This window comes from Pinus tabuliformis, chromosome Q, assembly GCF_031772625.1.
Source record: "Pinus tabuliformis cultivar Carrire ecotype Pingquan chromosome Q, CPIR1, whole genome shotgun sequence".
Classification (NCBI taxonomy): domain Eukaryota; kingdom Viridiplantae; phylum Streptophyta; class Pinopsida; order Pinales; family Pinaceae; genus Pinus; species Pinus tabuliformis.
The window spans coordinates 1,006,967,842-1,006,984,360 of record NC_142296.1 but is presented as its reverse complement, the minus strand read 5'-3'; the positions used below and the strand labels follow the sequence as shown (position 1 = coordinate 1,006,984,360).

At 31.9% G+C, this 16,519-nt stretch overlaps 1 protein-coding gene across 2 annotated transcripts; it reads right to left on the bottom strand.

Moving 5' to 3' along the window:
- Positions 1-762: 762 nt before the first annotated feature.
- On the bottom strand, positions 763-5,085 carry LOC149222892 (cysteine-rich receptor-like protein kinase 6). Of its 2 annotated transcripts, XM_089385662.1 has the most exons (8): positions 4,936-5,085; positions 3,325-4,046; positions 3,081-3,224; positions 2,847-2,986; positions 2,533-2,743; positions 2,183-2,417; positions 1,909-2,059; positions 763-1,804 (listed from the first exon to the last, which is right to left on the bottom strand). In XM_089385662.1, the coding sequence occupies exons 2-8, from the start codon at positions 4,028-4,030 to the stop codon at positions 1,424-1,426; spliced, it is 1,968 nt and encodes a 655-aa protein (XP_089241788.1). In that variant the 5' UTR covers positions 4,031-4,046; positions 4,936-5,085; the 3' UTR covers positions 763-1,423. The 2 variants fall into 2 exon arrangements, with proteins under 2 accessions (XP_089241788.1, XP_089241787.1); XM_089385661.1 differs by lacking the exon at positions 4,936-5,085 and having other exon boundaries at positions 765-1,804; positions 3,325-4,900.
- Positions 5,086-16,519: the final 11,434 nt, after the last annotated feature.

The window sequence follows — 16,519 nt, the reverse complement described above, 5'->3', positions numbered from 1 at the left end:
TCATATATATTTGTTTTAAAAGCAATCTATATAATTTATTTTAAAATTTTATATATTTGCATGTCAATTTTTGTGGTCCTTGAGATATGAATATATCTCATGATCAAACAAGTTATCTTATAACTTTGATATGTTTTTATAAGCGTGAAATATATAAATCTTTTTCAAATCATTCATAGCTGGATTGTATATATATTTTATCGCCTTAATAAAGCAATAATTAAATAATTTACCAAAACATGGCATCCGTTAATCTACTTAACGTGAAAAGGCATCACCTTCTCAAGCTGCTTATGTTTCTGATTGTGTAGGCTGAACACCAATCTCTGAATTGTTGCTTAGAATTCCCAAAACCTGCGACATTGTTGGTCACCCGAAGAACTTTGAGTGCAAAGAAGTGCAATTATGATCACTCTCAACTCCTGCCCCACTTCACTTACATATTTTAGCACACTCTAAAGTTTCACTTTTCATTTAAGTGGCATACTTTAGCATAATCTGAAGTTTCACTTTTCTTATGAAGCTATTGGTTTTTTTGGCATAAGCCAAACCTTCGAGGTTGAGTAGTCATCCACTTTATTTCCTATAAAAGCTCCACATATTAATAAAATCTATTAAGATATCTGGAAAATATCCTAATATGTTAAAAAAAAATCACATTCACTACTCAGAGCATTATAACTGGAAACACTTTCTAATAAAACAGAGAAATATTTATACAGTAAGATACAATACGGATATCATATTTTATGAAGTAAAAGAAAAACAAGAGTACAATAATACTACAATGGAGGCCGGCTTAATTTTGTTAATAAATTAACAAAACATAATCATAGTGCACTTGCTTAAGAGACTATAACATTGCCACCAAATAGACTTCAGTGCCTCACAAATGGTTGACAGCATGAATACCATAGGAAATTCTTCAAATTTGTCAGAAAGCGGCATTCGACTAAAATCCCAGATTTCCAAATAACCCTTCAAATATACTGAATGGTACGGTAATGATAAAATTTTGGGTAAAATTTATAAAGTGTATACATCTGCCATTACATCTGCCATTCATTCATTAAGCACAGCAGGTATGTGCACTGCTCACTAATAACTACCAACTACTATGCATCACTGATTTCAGAAAGAAGCTACTACCACGGCTCTAATCAATAAATGCCTCCGCGAAAATCTTGAATCTCGAAGGCCAGCCTTCTATGACTTGATTTTAGTAATGGGAAATATGTGCAGAAACAAAATGGATGTTGAAGTACCACTTTCACATCCATTAAAATACTGTTATCCACTGAAACCCACTTTACTATTTTTTTCAGTACTCTGAAACCCACTTTATTTAGAATGGACCGTGAAGATTATGTGCCTACCTAGCCTCCAATTTACTAACGGTGAATGGGCCGTGAAGATTTTGTGCCTACCTAGCCTCCAATTCACTAATGGTGACATCATTTAGGGAAGGAACCAAAGGATTCTGTGGAGAGGCAGACGACACATAAGATACGGTGGCAGAGGACCGTGACTGCTGAATCCCACCGCTAGAGCTGCCGGCTGTGGATCCTCCGCGGCTGCTGTCGCTACTTTTTACAAATGCGGGCTTCGTTGGATTTGCTAATGTCACAGAAGCGCTGGAGATCATCAAGATAACATTAGACATAATTGGACGGAGGCCTGCATCTGCTTGGGTACATAGAAGCCCAACCTGAATGCATCTTAAAGCTTGCTCCTGCCTGCATGTTTCGGTCAATGTGGAATCTATCATATCTAGAAGACACCCTCGCTTGTATAATCTCCATGCCTGCATCACAAATATCCAAGGCAAAGGTCTACTCACTTAACATCTCCATTATCTCCAACCACTGTTGCTCATATAGAAAAAACATCCGTGAAATAAAATCTTACCCATTCTAATAGGCTTTGCATTTCATCCGGAAGATTGGCATCACTATTTTTCCTTGCACTTACAATCTCAAGGACCAGCACTCCAAAACTATAGACATCAACCTTTACAGATAATTGCCCCTGCATTGCATACTCTGGCGCCATGTAACCGCTGCATACTCCAACCAAAATACTTCAAGTAAGTAGGGCGTTTTAGGTACCTAAATCCCACGATTGCATAAAAGTGAACTGTTCATAAATTTTATTAGAGAAGGTTAAAGGGAAATAATCCTACTATGTCCCTGCAACTCTGGTTTGGATATGGGACTCGTCTTCAGGAAAGAGTCTTGCTAACCCAAAGTCTGCAATCTTCGCATTCAATCCCTCATCCAGCAAAATATTGTTGGCTTTAATGTCTCTATGAATAATTCGCAACTGTGAATCCTCGTGAAGATAAAGAAGGCCACGCGCTATACCCATTATGATGTTATAGCGTTTATGCCAATCAAGATGCCTCTTCTTCTCTGGATCTGTATTTGTATTTCAAGAATACAGAATTCTAAAGATTTTAAATAATCAATCCGATTAAATGTATAAAAGATTTATCATCTTTCTCTCGACCAAAAAATGTCCAAAGTGACTTACCAAACAGAAAGGTGTCAAGACTCTTGTTCCGGAAATACTCGTAGACAAGCAACCTTTCTGGTCCGTCGGCACAACACCCAAGCAGCTTTACCAGATTTCGGTGTTGAACATTGGCTACAAGCTGCACTTCATTCATAAACTCTCGTTTTCCCTGTCCAGATCTGACAGACAACTTCTTCACTGCTATTTCCTTTCCGTTTCTGGTTATTCCCTGATAGAATTAACCGTATCAACAACCCATGGCAAAAACCCTCTTCGTCTTCGTTAAGTCATGCAATTCCATATGCTAATAATAATATTAGGTGCATACTTACCTTGTATACAGGGCCAAACCCTCCCTCTCCAAGCTTCTTGTTTTCATCAAAATTATCCGTTGCTTCTGTGAGAGCTTCTAAGGTGAAGAGAATTTGCTCCTGATTGAGTAGCGTCGATTCTGGATCATTCTCATGTGTTTCTGCGTAGACCAAAAAAGGGTGAATGAGAATCTCATTTGACGAGATAACATAAGTTTGGCCATGCGAAACAGAGGCCCAAAGTGCAGATTCTACCTTCCTTCTGCGCATGGGTTATTTGCCTGGGTGAAATGGCAGACGTCAATCTCCTCCACATGGCAAACAAACAGACCATTAACGCTAGAACCACGCCTCCCACGATCCCCAATATTATGGGTAAAGTTTTTGAAGAAGAACCTTCTGTAGAGTAGATCATGCGATATGTTATTTACAGAAATTGAAATTGCAATCAATTTGTATAATACTGAAGAGCGGTAGAAGCAGTAGAGAGAGAGATTACTTGACGTGGTGCGTGAAGTTCCTTTAGCCGAAGGAGCGTGGGCAGCTACTGTCGGAGGGTTTGCCCTGGAGGCGTTGGACGGAGGTGGAGGTGGAGGTGGAGATGGACTAGTGCTATTCCCTCCACTAGGAGTGTCAAAAAAGCGGTATATTTCATATCGGGCCGTGCAGCTTCCCAACATAGCTTGAGCTCCTTGCTTAATAGAACAACATTGGTAGAGGTTAGACCTTGCCAATTGCAAACAAGATTTGCAGTCCTTGATGGATATATCTCTCCAACACTGAACCAGACCATAAATGGTTCCAACAGAAGAATCCTCAGCTGTTCCTTCAGCGAATCCCTTGTTTGCAGGAGCATAAGCTTGATCAGAAAGGTTGGAAAGGAGATCTGAAGTGGTGCTCCTAAAACTATTTACATTACTACTAATGTCGTTTACGTTCTCCAGATAATTCCCGTCGGTGTCTAGGTTTGAAATGAAGTCGAATTTCTCGTATCGCAGGAAGCAGTTATCCATCCATACTCGACCGCCGACTTCATTTCCGCAGAGTTGTATAACACTATCGTTTGCTGCTTTTGAACAGATTGAACAGTCCTGTTTAGATATGTTACCTTGGCACTGGAGGAGGCCATAGATTCTGTTAGGACTTTTGCCATAGAAAGAAGTGTTGAACCCTGTTTGAGGTGCTTTCTTCACAAGATCACCCATTACCCTATTCAAATTGCTGGAAAATGTACTTCCATCAGCGTAAGTAGAACCATTATTGCATTTATATGACCGCAACTCTGATATAACGGAAGGAAAACTGAGAATGAATAATAAGCCGATCAAATGGAAGATAATAGTCGTCCGTTTGCAAGTATTAAAGTATATTTTCATGATCTTCGAACTGGCAGAGGTATGTAAAGGTTTCTGATGAATATGGGATACAGGCCGCTATAAAATTGATAGAGTTAGATCACAGAGACACAAGAAGCAATGATCTGGAAGCGATTGGGATTGGGAATTACCAGCAAAATGGACGAAGTTGCTTGGAAAAGGTAAGTAAAGGCTTCCTTTCAATAACAGAAACCCTGAAGTAGGACAGTCTACTGGAATTGGTATCCTGAAACTATTTTTTTCGACATCACCATTCGGTTTTGTATGTATAAAATAGACATTGAATTCAATGTGTGCAGAGCTGATTCCTCCTGGAAGAACGAGGCGGGGGATTGGTAAACTGTAGTTAAAACTAAATCGGTAAACCAGAGCAGGTCATATGGTTCTCAGTGATTCAAACTAGCAAGTAGAGTTGGAACTTCAAAACAAATTCATCAGTCATGAAATTTCAAAAAAATTCTCGGCATATGGTTTTCAATGTTTCAATAAAATTAGAATTTCAAAACAAACCCATTTCAAAACAGTTTTTTGAAGTGATAATAAAATTGGAATTTTAAAACAAACCCATCTCTTATTAAATTTCAAAACGAACCACACCTTCCCAACTTCCCTACCTATCTCTTATGGAATTTCAAAACCAACCACACCTTCCCAACTTCCCTACCTATGTTCACAATTTGAACCCAAAATTTTGAAAGTTTAAAAAAAAAAAAAAATTCACAGTCAAACCCCACCATAACAAACAATTTGCCCATCAAAAATCATCCTGCCAACAAATTGCAAACGCGCTCTCTGCAACAGCATCTCAGCCCTCATGCACGCCTTCAACGCACGGTGCCCAGCGACTGAAAAGTCCGTAGTGAGGATACCTGTTTTCCCTACTCGTACAGTTACGATTGGAAGGAATGAATGAAGCGTCCCGGCTTATAAGAACAAATGATAACCTTAATTAGTCACTAAGCCATAATTCATTAGTTATTTATCTTTAAAATGGTATTTGTCTTTGAAATGCAATCATTACGTTTGACACTGACTACATTACCCATACGCTCATTCGTTAAAAATATAAATTATGTTTATTTTATAAATTATTAAATAAACATAGTTGTTTGTCCTGTGACCCTATCTTGACGCATTAACAGGGGTTGAATTTTATATTAACTTAGATAATACATGATAAAATATTTAAAATAATAATAAATATAAAATAATCATGTTGTACAATAAAAAATAAAAATTTAATTACAAATTTATGGTATTTGTTATGATAAAATATATTAAAAATTTGATGAAATTTATTTTTATTATGAAATGTAAGAGTGTCAATTTAGATTCATTTTAATTTTAAATTTAATCATTTTCAGTTTTTAATAAATCTGGATTTAAAATAATTTTAAAATAATTTAATTATTAAATTAAGTTTGTTTATAAAATTTAAGTAGATATTAATTAGAGGTATTGTTAAAATATTTCTTAGAATTGTTGAATTTAGGTTTTTGTGATCTATATAGAGATTTTGAGAAAATTTTTAGGAGAAAATCACATCATAATTCATTTATCGATGCGTTTCCCACCAACTAGTGTGGTTTATCATCAAGACAAGTTTATTTTATAAATTATTAAATAAATGTAGTCCTTTTTGAGTACTATTAACCCTATCATGTTTAAGTACTAATATAAATATAATATTTTATTTTATTTTATTTTTGAAAAATATACTTTGAAGGACTGACCAAAGTCACGAGGATTAGTCCTTGGCCCTATCTAGACTCTGTATGCATTAACCAGCTTAAATTTTATATTTCTCACTTAATTTAAACAAACTCATATAATAAAATATTTAAAATAATAATAAATAATAATTATGTATCATTAAAAAACATTAAATTTTTTAATTTTAATTATAAATTTATAAATTTATTATGGTTTATAAATTTATAGTATTTGTTATATATCTAATTTCATATTTGGTAATTTTCAATTTTTAATAGATCTAGTTTAATTATTAAATTAATATTATATGGTTAAAATACTTTTTAAAATTTAAGTTATTGAATCAAAATTTATAAATCCTTTCACCAAAAAAAACCTCAAATAAATATTAATGAATTTTATTTTATCAACATCACTATCTAAAATAAAATACAAATTATAATAAACTCTTGAACAATAACTACACCCATGAATGTGTTAAATGCATTGTTAACATTAATTATACCCACACGCCATTTATAAAATTAATGCATTAGATTAACTTAAATACATCCTCTACATCTTACCGACCTTAAATTTCTTCTAACACCATTACACATGAAAAAAATTATCAATTAATACTTTATAAATTGACATAAAATACAAATAAAAATTCAATGCACATTATAGAGTCCTTAAGCCTATGCCAATTCAATGAGAAGAGCATTTCGATATCCTATATTATCATGATTTCATATTGGCTTAATACATTTTAGCATCGACCTCACCACAAATTTTGTTTGCGAAAATTTAAAATTAAAAAATATCATAATGATTTTTATCAAATAATCTTTCAAGTCTGTTCAATAAACAAAATATTTAGGGCGAGAAATTTTGTTTGTCGTATACCGGTTAAAGAAAAGTATAACATTTTGTTAAATAGTTAAATTTTTATTTAAAATATATTTTTAATATTTAATTTGTTTTTAAAAGATATTATTAATTTATTTGTAGATTATAATCGTAATTTTCCATATTAAATTTCACATTCTAAAGATTCATATACAATAGAGTAATTTGGTAGGCAAAGAAGGATCAATTGGCATGGCTTAAGAGCTTAAGTTTCATCTTCTTTACTATCAACCAATTGAAAATGGAAGATATATTTTAATAAAATTGCATAAATAAAAGAAGAAAAGGGAAGATATTTGTAGAAAAAATTTCATAAATAAAAGAAGAAAATGAAAGATATTGGTAGAAAATTTGTATGAATAAAAATGGTCAAGGTTCACAAAATTATTGGGAAGTTTTGGAATCTAGAAGAAAGAGATATTTTTTTAGTTTTCACAAAAAAAAATGGAAGAAAGAGGATTGGACAATTTCTAGTCCTTGTGAAAAGAATAAAAGACAAAATGGTCATAATCATGAAACAGGAAGAAAGAGGATTAGACAATTTCTAGTCCTTGTGAAAAGAATAAAAGACAAAATGGTCATAATCATGAAACAAGTTTATTTATTTATTGGTTGTTGGTAATAAATATGTTCACTACATAATCAAGACGATATACTATAATAATAAATAGTAGCTAGTATGGATCATTTGGAATAATATTGAAAAGGTATAAATACTTATTGTAGATTAGTTTTTTGAACATGGGTATAGAGGGTATTTGGTATGAATATCTATTGTAGCTGAAAGCTTGTTTAAATTTATGAGAAACAATAATTTGATAGTAATAATAATATATTTAAAAAAATCTGTAAACATATACAAATAAAGTAAATTTTCAAAAATTAAAATAAAATATAATTGAGTAATGTCATAACTTAAACTATTTTAGCCTTTTAAATTTTAGTAGTGATGATATGTTTAATCCTTTTATATTTTCTCACACTCCTATATTTATGTTCAAATACACATAAATTGAGTTTATGTGACATTAAATTGATCATCTACTATGAATGACTATATATAATATATATTTTGTATCATGACATGTTTTGTAGATTTGGCCTACAATTCCATCCTATTTTATCAATTTGTTAACACAATAATCGTTGTTAAGTGTCAGTGTCTATTATTGCTCTCAAAAGTAGTTTATACATGGGTTTCTCCGCCTTTTATTTTATGGTGATAATTTCTTATTTCTCATGTGAATGAATTGGTTGTTTCAACTAATATCAAAATTTTCATTTTAAATATTTTGGGTTTAATATTGTGTATGATTCTAAATTGCCATATCAATTTATTAAAATAATGTGAGCTAGCTATAAACATTTAACACATGAATTAGATTTGTTTAATATTTTAATGACGACATAAAAAAATCCATATTTACTCACATAAGGACGTTATTATCCTATATTTTGAGTGTTAAAAAATCTAAATAGCTAGAAAGGATAAGCCCTCTTAATACATACAATCTTGAAATCTCAAAAATGATATGATTGATATATTCAATTGGTCAAGATATTATAGAAGCTCCCTGCTTTCCATGAAGCTTCTAAAAGCTCCTAAATGAAGTGCTTTTACAAACTAACAAAAAAAGGGAGTGCTCAAATCAAGCTCCCATAAAGCTCTTGAAAGGTTCCCAATCTCCCAAAGAAACTCCCCACAAAAGGGAACATTTCCAACAAGCGTAAAGCTCACAACAACAAGGATACATCAAGTACAAGCTCCTCAACTCTTAGGAGTACTACCCATGATATTATGATAAATACATATCAATATTGTTGTATGGGATAATTGAGTGTTGATTCTTGTATCAAACATGGCTCAAAGTGATTCCTCCCATAAAGAGTAGTTGGTGGTGTCACTCCACTTTGAGGGTTCTCTATATTCTTGTGTCGTATATAAAGGGTGTATTTGATATATATGAAATTAATTATTTATTTTGTATCTTTTACATATCAATGTTCATTATTAGTGGGATTATAGCTATTTATTGCACAAAAATATGCATGTGTTTTTTTTCTTTTTTAGGGAAAAGAGAGGATAACAACATTCATGCTGATTTTTGAAACTTTACTTGCAGAATTTGAAGAAACCAACTATAAATCTACATTCCACTAAGAAACAAACATGATATCTTTGGTTAGGCATGCACATAGTTTTCATATTAGATATCGTTTGATCTGTAGATTCCAGACAAACGAGTACCAATAAATGCAAAAATGGATATGGTATTTCATAATTGTTGTCATAATATCCTATTAGAGAATTATTGGAAAGGTTATTATAATTTTACAATCATCACCTCTAGCCCTAGTTACACAAAGAACAACATTTAAAATTAAGTTAATTCTTCAAAACCTTAGTTTTATTTTTGGAAAGATGTATCTTATAGGGAGATCTAATGGACTTAATATTGAAGAATATACAAAATATACAGAGTTAAAATATCTAATAAGATGGAAAGTGAATATTTTCAATCATTTAAGGGATAAATAATCTATATGGCATGACTCACATTTCTGGCTAGAAATAATTAAAATTCCATATGGATAATATGAAAAAATATAACTAGATAGATAGTTTTATGGCACTATGAAGGGTACAAAGAGCAGTAATTTGTAAATTTTCCATTAAATGACATGCTTTTCCATGCAAATTTTGGCACATCTTAAGATGTATGTGTGCATTCACGTAGCATAACTTAGTATAAAATGTGTTATATATATATATATATATATATATATATATATATATATATAGAGAGAGAGAGAGAGAGAGAGAGAGAGAGAGAGAGAGAGAGAGAGAGAGAGAGAGAGAGAGAGAGAGAGAACTAAATTATGCATATTAAAAAATATATTTTATGCAAAATTATATTTTATATTATTTTTCGAAGTTGGTAAAGTAATATTGCAATGTCATTTTGTAGACACATGTGTTCAAGCAAGATATTTTTCAGCTATTTAAATAAATTCAAAAACCAAGAGTACCCTTTTGAAGAGGACTCGCAAATAAAGATAGTGGTATTTTTTGTTTTTTTTTTTTCATTATGTATATTTTAGTTATTGAATTTTATTCAACCCCTTTGAAACTATCCAAAAAAATTTCAAGCGTTATGTTTAAAAGAAATTAGATAAAAAGTATCATACGAATTCAAAAATGTCAAACTCGTATGGCATTGGATAGAGGATCCTTCACAATCCATCATGATCAACTTTACCACATAAAGACAAATTTTTCGTTAAGTCTGTTAGGGTACAAAATGGTGTTGCAAAGAAATTTATAGAAGGAGAGCTAAAACCTGTTTTTTAGGACCTCAACAGCTCAATCGAGCGCTTAAAATGCTTGATCGTTGCTTGAGATATAAATTCAAATAACTTGATTGAGGGTTTAAGAAACCCTTGATCGAACCCTTAATGTGGTTAAATAGAGGCTCAATCAAGCTATAACTCAATCGAGCGCAGGGTTTTTAATGAAAAATAGAGGCTCGATCGAGTCCTAGAGCTTGATCGAGGGTTTTTTTATTACTTGATCAAGCTAGCCTTAAGCCCTCAAACAACTTGATTGAGGGCTCAAATATTGCCTGATCGAGCTACTTTTTTCCACCCAAAGTGCGACCTCCCTTGCCAAAAAGTGTAACCCAGCTTCATGCATAGACCCTTATAAATAAACATAGGTTTTTCAATGTTAATTTGGCTAAAAGATTGCAAGATTCCACAAATTATATTCAAGGAATACAAGTTGAGGGCGAGAATGTTAAATTTTTTCAATATTTGAAGATTAACATGGATAAATATGCGTTGCAATTACATTTTCATGTTGCATATGTGGATGATGTGGATATTGTTTTGGGATAGCCTTGGATGGGCTTAGTTTATATATATATATATATATATATATAGATAGATAGATAGATAGATAGAGATATAGATATAGATATAGATATAGATATAGATATAGATATATTTTCTAAGTAAAATTACTCTATTAATATAAAAATGATAAAGTTACATCTGGACCGAAGTCGAAAGCTATAAAGTTACATCTGGACCAAAGTAAAAAACAGTTGCACTGTGGGAGCAGCAGAGAAAAGCAGAGACCCTGTCCATGACAAAGAGCTGAGCAGTGAACTAGAATTCGAAAAAAAACAAAGACCCTGTCCATGACAGAGAGCTGAGCAGTAAACTAGAATTCGAATCCCACGCATCCCATGCAGGGGAGCAAGAAGTGGTTTGCAAAAATCCCAATAAAAACCATGCATATTTACCCATATGAGCCAGAAAAAAATGCTCGCTGTTATGGGCCGCATCGCGGAGGACAGAAGTAACAGAGAGAGATCTACACATCTAGACGCTCTTCCACTATTCGACACCAACCGAACTCAGGAGGTTCCCTATCCCGTGTCGCTTCAGCTTCATCCCTGGCGTGAACTGCCGCATCATCAGAAGGACTAGGAGCCTCCGTTTCCATCGCCACGTCCGCGGTAAAGTGAATTGGTATCTCCGGGACCTGCAAAGGGAGAGGATTCTGTAAAGAGGCAGAGGCAGAGCCCTCTTGCTGGGAACTGGATTCGCCCACTGCCTGGGCTTCTTCATGAAAAATCACAGAGATATGGGCCGTTATCCTAGGTCTATTCTGAGTACAATTAAAGGAGAAAATCACAGAGCCGAAAGAGGGAGACGCAGAGGAGTCAGGAGGGTAGTGGCTGGGGAGACGGAAGCGCCCTCTCCCACTTCGAGTGTGGGGGTAATGGTCTACAGAGATCTCATTGGAGAGGGAAGGAGAAGAGGAGGTCATGCTAGAAGGCACACGCCGAAGAATTCCCCTTTGGATCCTCAACCTGTGGCGAAGACGGGGCATCACAAAGAAGACCACAGCAAATCTACTGAAACCGAACAGTTCACCCACCGCCCCCGAGCACAGGCTGGTCAGAAAAGCATCGGAATGAGGGCCGGGGGCCTCCCGAAGACACCAGGAAAGAGATAGAGGTGTCTTCTTCGGAGAGCCTGAGCATAACCAAACCCACAGAACTACAGACCAAGACCGACTAAAGCATGACCAGCACAACACCATAAACACCAGAACAATCCCATTGCTAAACATGAATTTATCAATCTTCTTCCTGCCTCGAATGGCACCCATCTTAACTCCTGCATTGAATTGAGTCGATGCATCACTCAGACCAGAGTGTGCGAAGGCGGATATGAAATCGGCGGACATACTATGCGGATCAATGCCATCCGAGGTGAAACAAATGCTCCCCTTGATCCCCGTATTCCGTGGATTTAACTGCATGGTTGGAACAACCATTTGGTACAAGGCGGGCAGGTGTCGTCTCACCTCGCCCCACCCTTGTCCCATCCTCTCTTCCCACTTGCTAATCACCCGCATCCGGGGTACTTAGTTTATATAGTTAATATTAAAGTGTAAAAGAATTTTTTTGAAGTTTTGGTACAAGAAAAGGAAAATTACCTTGTATAATTTTTCTCTTTCATTTAATCTCCAAATTCATAAAAAAACACATAATATAATTTCCAAATTTGATTTAGTGTTATTGAGATATAAGTGAAACATTACCCCAAAAAATACTTACTTGCTTATTCTGCCATATAAGTGAAATGAGGGTAATAACTCCAATGTGGCATAGTCCCTGTCTCTACCACTAATTGGTTCATTAAGGAAATGTGGGGTCTATGTTGTTTCGTTTTTCAAGAATGCTCTATTTCCGCAATTGTATCTGTAATCTTTCATTATTCTCGCCTCCGCACATTTGCACTCTGCATAGTCAAAGCCACCTCAACACAACTCTAGCCTCCACACAATGAAAGTCACATCCGCACAACTTTGTGGCTATTCCCATCTCCGCACATCAATGATAACCAACATAGTTACTGATCAAACGAGAAAACGACTTAGTACCTGTTTTTTTGAAGTAGCAAAAAATCAATCGATTTTCAAAAACGGTGATTGAGAATATACCTTTTTTTTGGAGCATATTTTTTCCACTTTAAATTTTTTTATGTATCAAGTATGAAGGATTTTTTTAAATGTTAGTGATTTTCATGCTAATATTGAAAAGTGTTGATGCAGCATCAACACATTTTTTTAGAGGGCTTATTTTTAACACTTTAAATTTTTTTTATGTATCAAGAGTGAACATTTTTTTTGTTCGTTAGTGATTTTCATCTTGATTTTGGAAAGTGTTGATGAGCATCAACCCTTTTTGTTTAAAGGGCTTAGTTTTTACACTTTAAATTTTCTAATGAATTAAGTGTGGACAATTTTTTTTTAAATGTTGGTGATTTTCATGTTAGAAAGAAAACATAAAAAAATAAAAATAAGAAATAAAATGACAAAAAAATTAAATACAAAATAATATATAAAAAAAGAAAAACGAAAAACCTTAAAAATCTAAAAAAAACCCAAAACAAAAAACATGACAAAAATAAAAATACTAAAAACATGTTAGTAAAAAAGAGAAAAGAAAAAGAACATAACAAAAATTAAAAAAACATAAAATACAAAAACAAAAATATCAAAACATGACCCAAAAAAAAAAAACCAAAATTAACTTGTAAAAAAAAAAAATTGAAGAAAAATTTAAATAAAACAAAAAATAAAATAAATAAATAAATAAATAAATGATTATATATATATATATATATATATATATATATATATAATTTAAAGAAAAAAAAATTAAGCACAAAAAAAATTCTAAAAACATTTTTTTTAAGTTAAAGAAACAAATAAAAAAGAAAAACATCATTAGAAAAAAAAAAAACTTAAAATAATTACCAAAAAAAATAAAAAAAGGAAAAGAAAAAAATAAAAATAAAATAAATAAATTAAAATAAAAAATAAAAATATTTAATTTAAATAAACAAAATTTAAAATAAAAGATAAAATAAAATAAAAATTTAAGAATTATTTTTTTAAAATTAAAATTATAAAAATAAGGAAATAACATAATAAAAAAATTAACCAAAAAAAAAGTAAATAAAAAAAAAAAGTTATAAAAAAAAAAAAGCAAAATTTCAAAATAAAACATTAGAAAAAAATTAAAAAAAATTCAAAACATTTAAAAAATTATAAAAATTTAAAAGAAAAAAAAATTAAAAAACAAATAAATAAATTTCAAAACATACTACCAAAATAATAAAAAAATTCAAAAAAAAAAAATTAAATTAAATTAAATAAAAAAAATAAAAACATTAAAAAAAAAAACAATTAAAATAAAATAAAATAAAATAAAAAATAAACAATTAACAAAAAATAAAAATAAAAACACAATTAACAAAAATGACATAACCCTACCGCACCCCGTCCTCCCTCTGCTCCCCTCTCCCTCCTTCCTCCCCTCACCCCCCAACCCGTCCCCTCGCCACCCTCGGCCCTCCCCCAACATGACCCTTCGCCTGCCCCGCACCACACCTCGCCCCTGCCCTCTCCTTCACCACCGTCCCCTCCCCGCTCTGCCCCCCTCCCCACTTGACCGTCACCACGCTCCTCTATCCCCTCTCGACCGCTCACCAACCTCTGCCCCCGTGACCCTCGCTCACCAGCCTACCCTCCTGACCCTCACCACCCCCCTCTTGCACTTCCCTTCTCCTCTCCCGACCCTCGACACCCTCCCCTCTCTCCTCCCGACCACTCACCAACCTCCCCTGACCGCCCCCTGCCCCCAACCCCCATTCACCACCCTCTCCTCCTTGCCTGGGCCCTCAGCCAGCGACTAAGAGGTCGCACGTTGGGGGCTCGGGCAGGGAGGGGAGGGGGGTGAGTGGGGGTCGGGAGAGGGGAGGCGTAGCGGAGGATGGGAGGGATGGGGGTGAGGGAGGGAGGGGAGTGAGTGGGGATCGGGGTGTAGGGGAGAGAGGAGGGGCGAGGGGGGTGAGAGAGCGAGAGGACGGGAGAGGGGAAGGGGAGGACATCGGGCTAGGGTTGGATTATTTGTTTTTTTTAATTATGTTTTTTCTAATTCTTTTCTTTTTCATTTTTTTTTTTTTTTTATTTTAATTGCTTTTTATTTAATTTTTAAATTTAATTTTAAATTTTTTTTTTTTTTTTTTTTCTTTTTATTTATTTATTTTTTTTAATTTTTTTTTTTGTTTTGTTTTTTTAATGTTTTTTTCTGGGTATTTTTTATGTTATTTCTTTATTTTTATAATTTTAATTTAAAAAATTAATTCTTGAATTTTTATTTTATTTTATCTGTTATTTTTTTACTTAAATTATTTAATTTAAATATTATTTAATTTTCATTAATTCTTTTTTTTTTTTGTAATTATTTTAAGTAGTTGTTGTTTTTTTAATGAGGTTTTTCTCTTTTATTTGTTTTTTAACTTTAAAAAAATGTTTTTAGAATTTTTTTGTGGTTCAATTTGTTTTTTCTTTAAATTATATATATATATATATATATATATATATATATATATATATAACAAATTTCATTTTTTTATTAGTTTTTTGATTATTAATTTTTAGGGTTTTTTTTTTTTTTCGTTAAATTTTTTATTTTTACAAGTTAATTTTGTTTTTTTCTTTTTTTTTTTACATTTTATAAGTTTTTTGTTTTTTTTTTCATTTTTTATATATTTTCTTGTATTTGATTTTTTTTTGTCGTGTTTTTTAATTTTTATGTTGCATTAATAACATGTTTTATGCTTTTTTTTTTGTCATTTTTTTCTTATTTTTAATTTTATGTTTTATATTTTTTATGTTTTATTACTAACACATTTTTATTATTTCTTATTTTTGTCATGTGTTATGTTTTTTTTTACATTTTTATAGGCTTTTTGTTTTTGTTGTTTTTCTTTAAGTTTTTAATTTTTTTTAATTTGTATTTTTTTTTTAATATTTTATTTTATTCTCGTTTTTTTTTACATGGTATGGTTAATTTTTTTTTTTTTTTTTTTTATATGTCATTACTATATGTCTTTTATATTTAATTTTCTTTGTCATGTTTTATTACTTCTTATTATTTTTATTTTTATTTTTTTTCATTATTTGAATTTTTGCATTTCTATATATTTTTTATATTTGATTTTTTTGTGTTATTTATTTATTTTATTTTATTTTTTCGATATTTGAAATTTTGTTTTCTATGTATCTTCCTTATATATATATATATATATATATATATATATATATATATATAAAATTTATTTGTAGGGTCTGTGTCAATGCTTGTCTACCAACCCGATCCCATTATGTGCAATTTGATAGTTGATTTTAAATTTTTAGTTATAATGATTTGAGATTGCCCCGCAATGTATTAATTTCATGGTTGGTCTTTAAGTTTTCATTGCAATGGGTTGAGCTCACATACACTGCGTGTCAATTTGATAGTTGGTTTTTATTTATTTTTTAGCATTTTAAAAAGATTACTCTTTGTATAAGAACTCTTTCATTCAGGCGTTCATTTTTAATTTTTTTTAAGTCATAAATTTTTCCATAATGCCATGTTTGAAATATTTTGAAAATCTATGATTGTTATGTAGTCATAATCTTTGGTTTTAATTCCATGGTTGAAAAATTGTCAAGATTTTAATGTTTTTCTAAGTCGTGATATTTTATCTTTAAAGTTATGGTTGAAAACAATTATAAATATTTTTTCTTAGCACCATGCTTGAAAATAGTTGGAATTTTAAGGGTTTTCAAAAAAATGATAT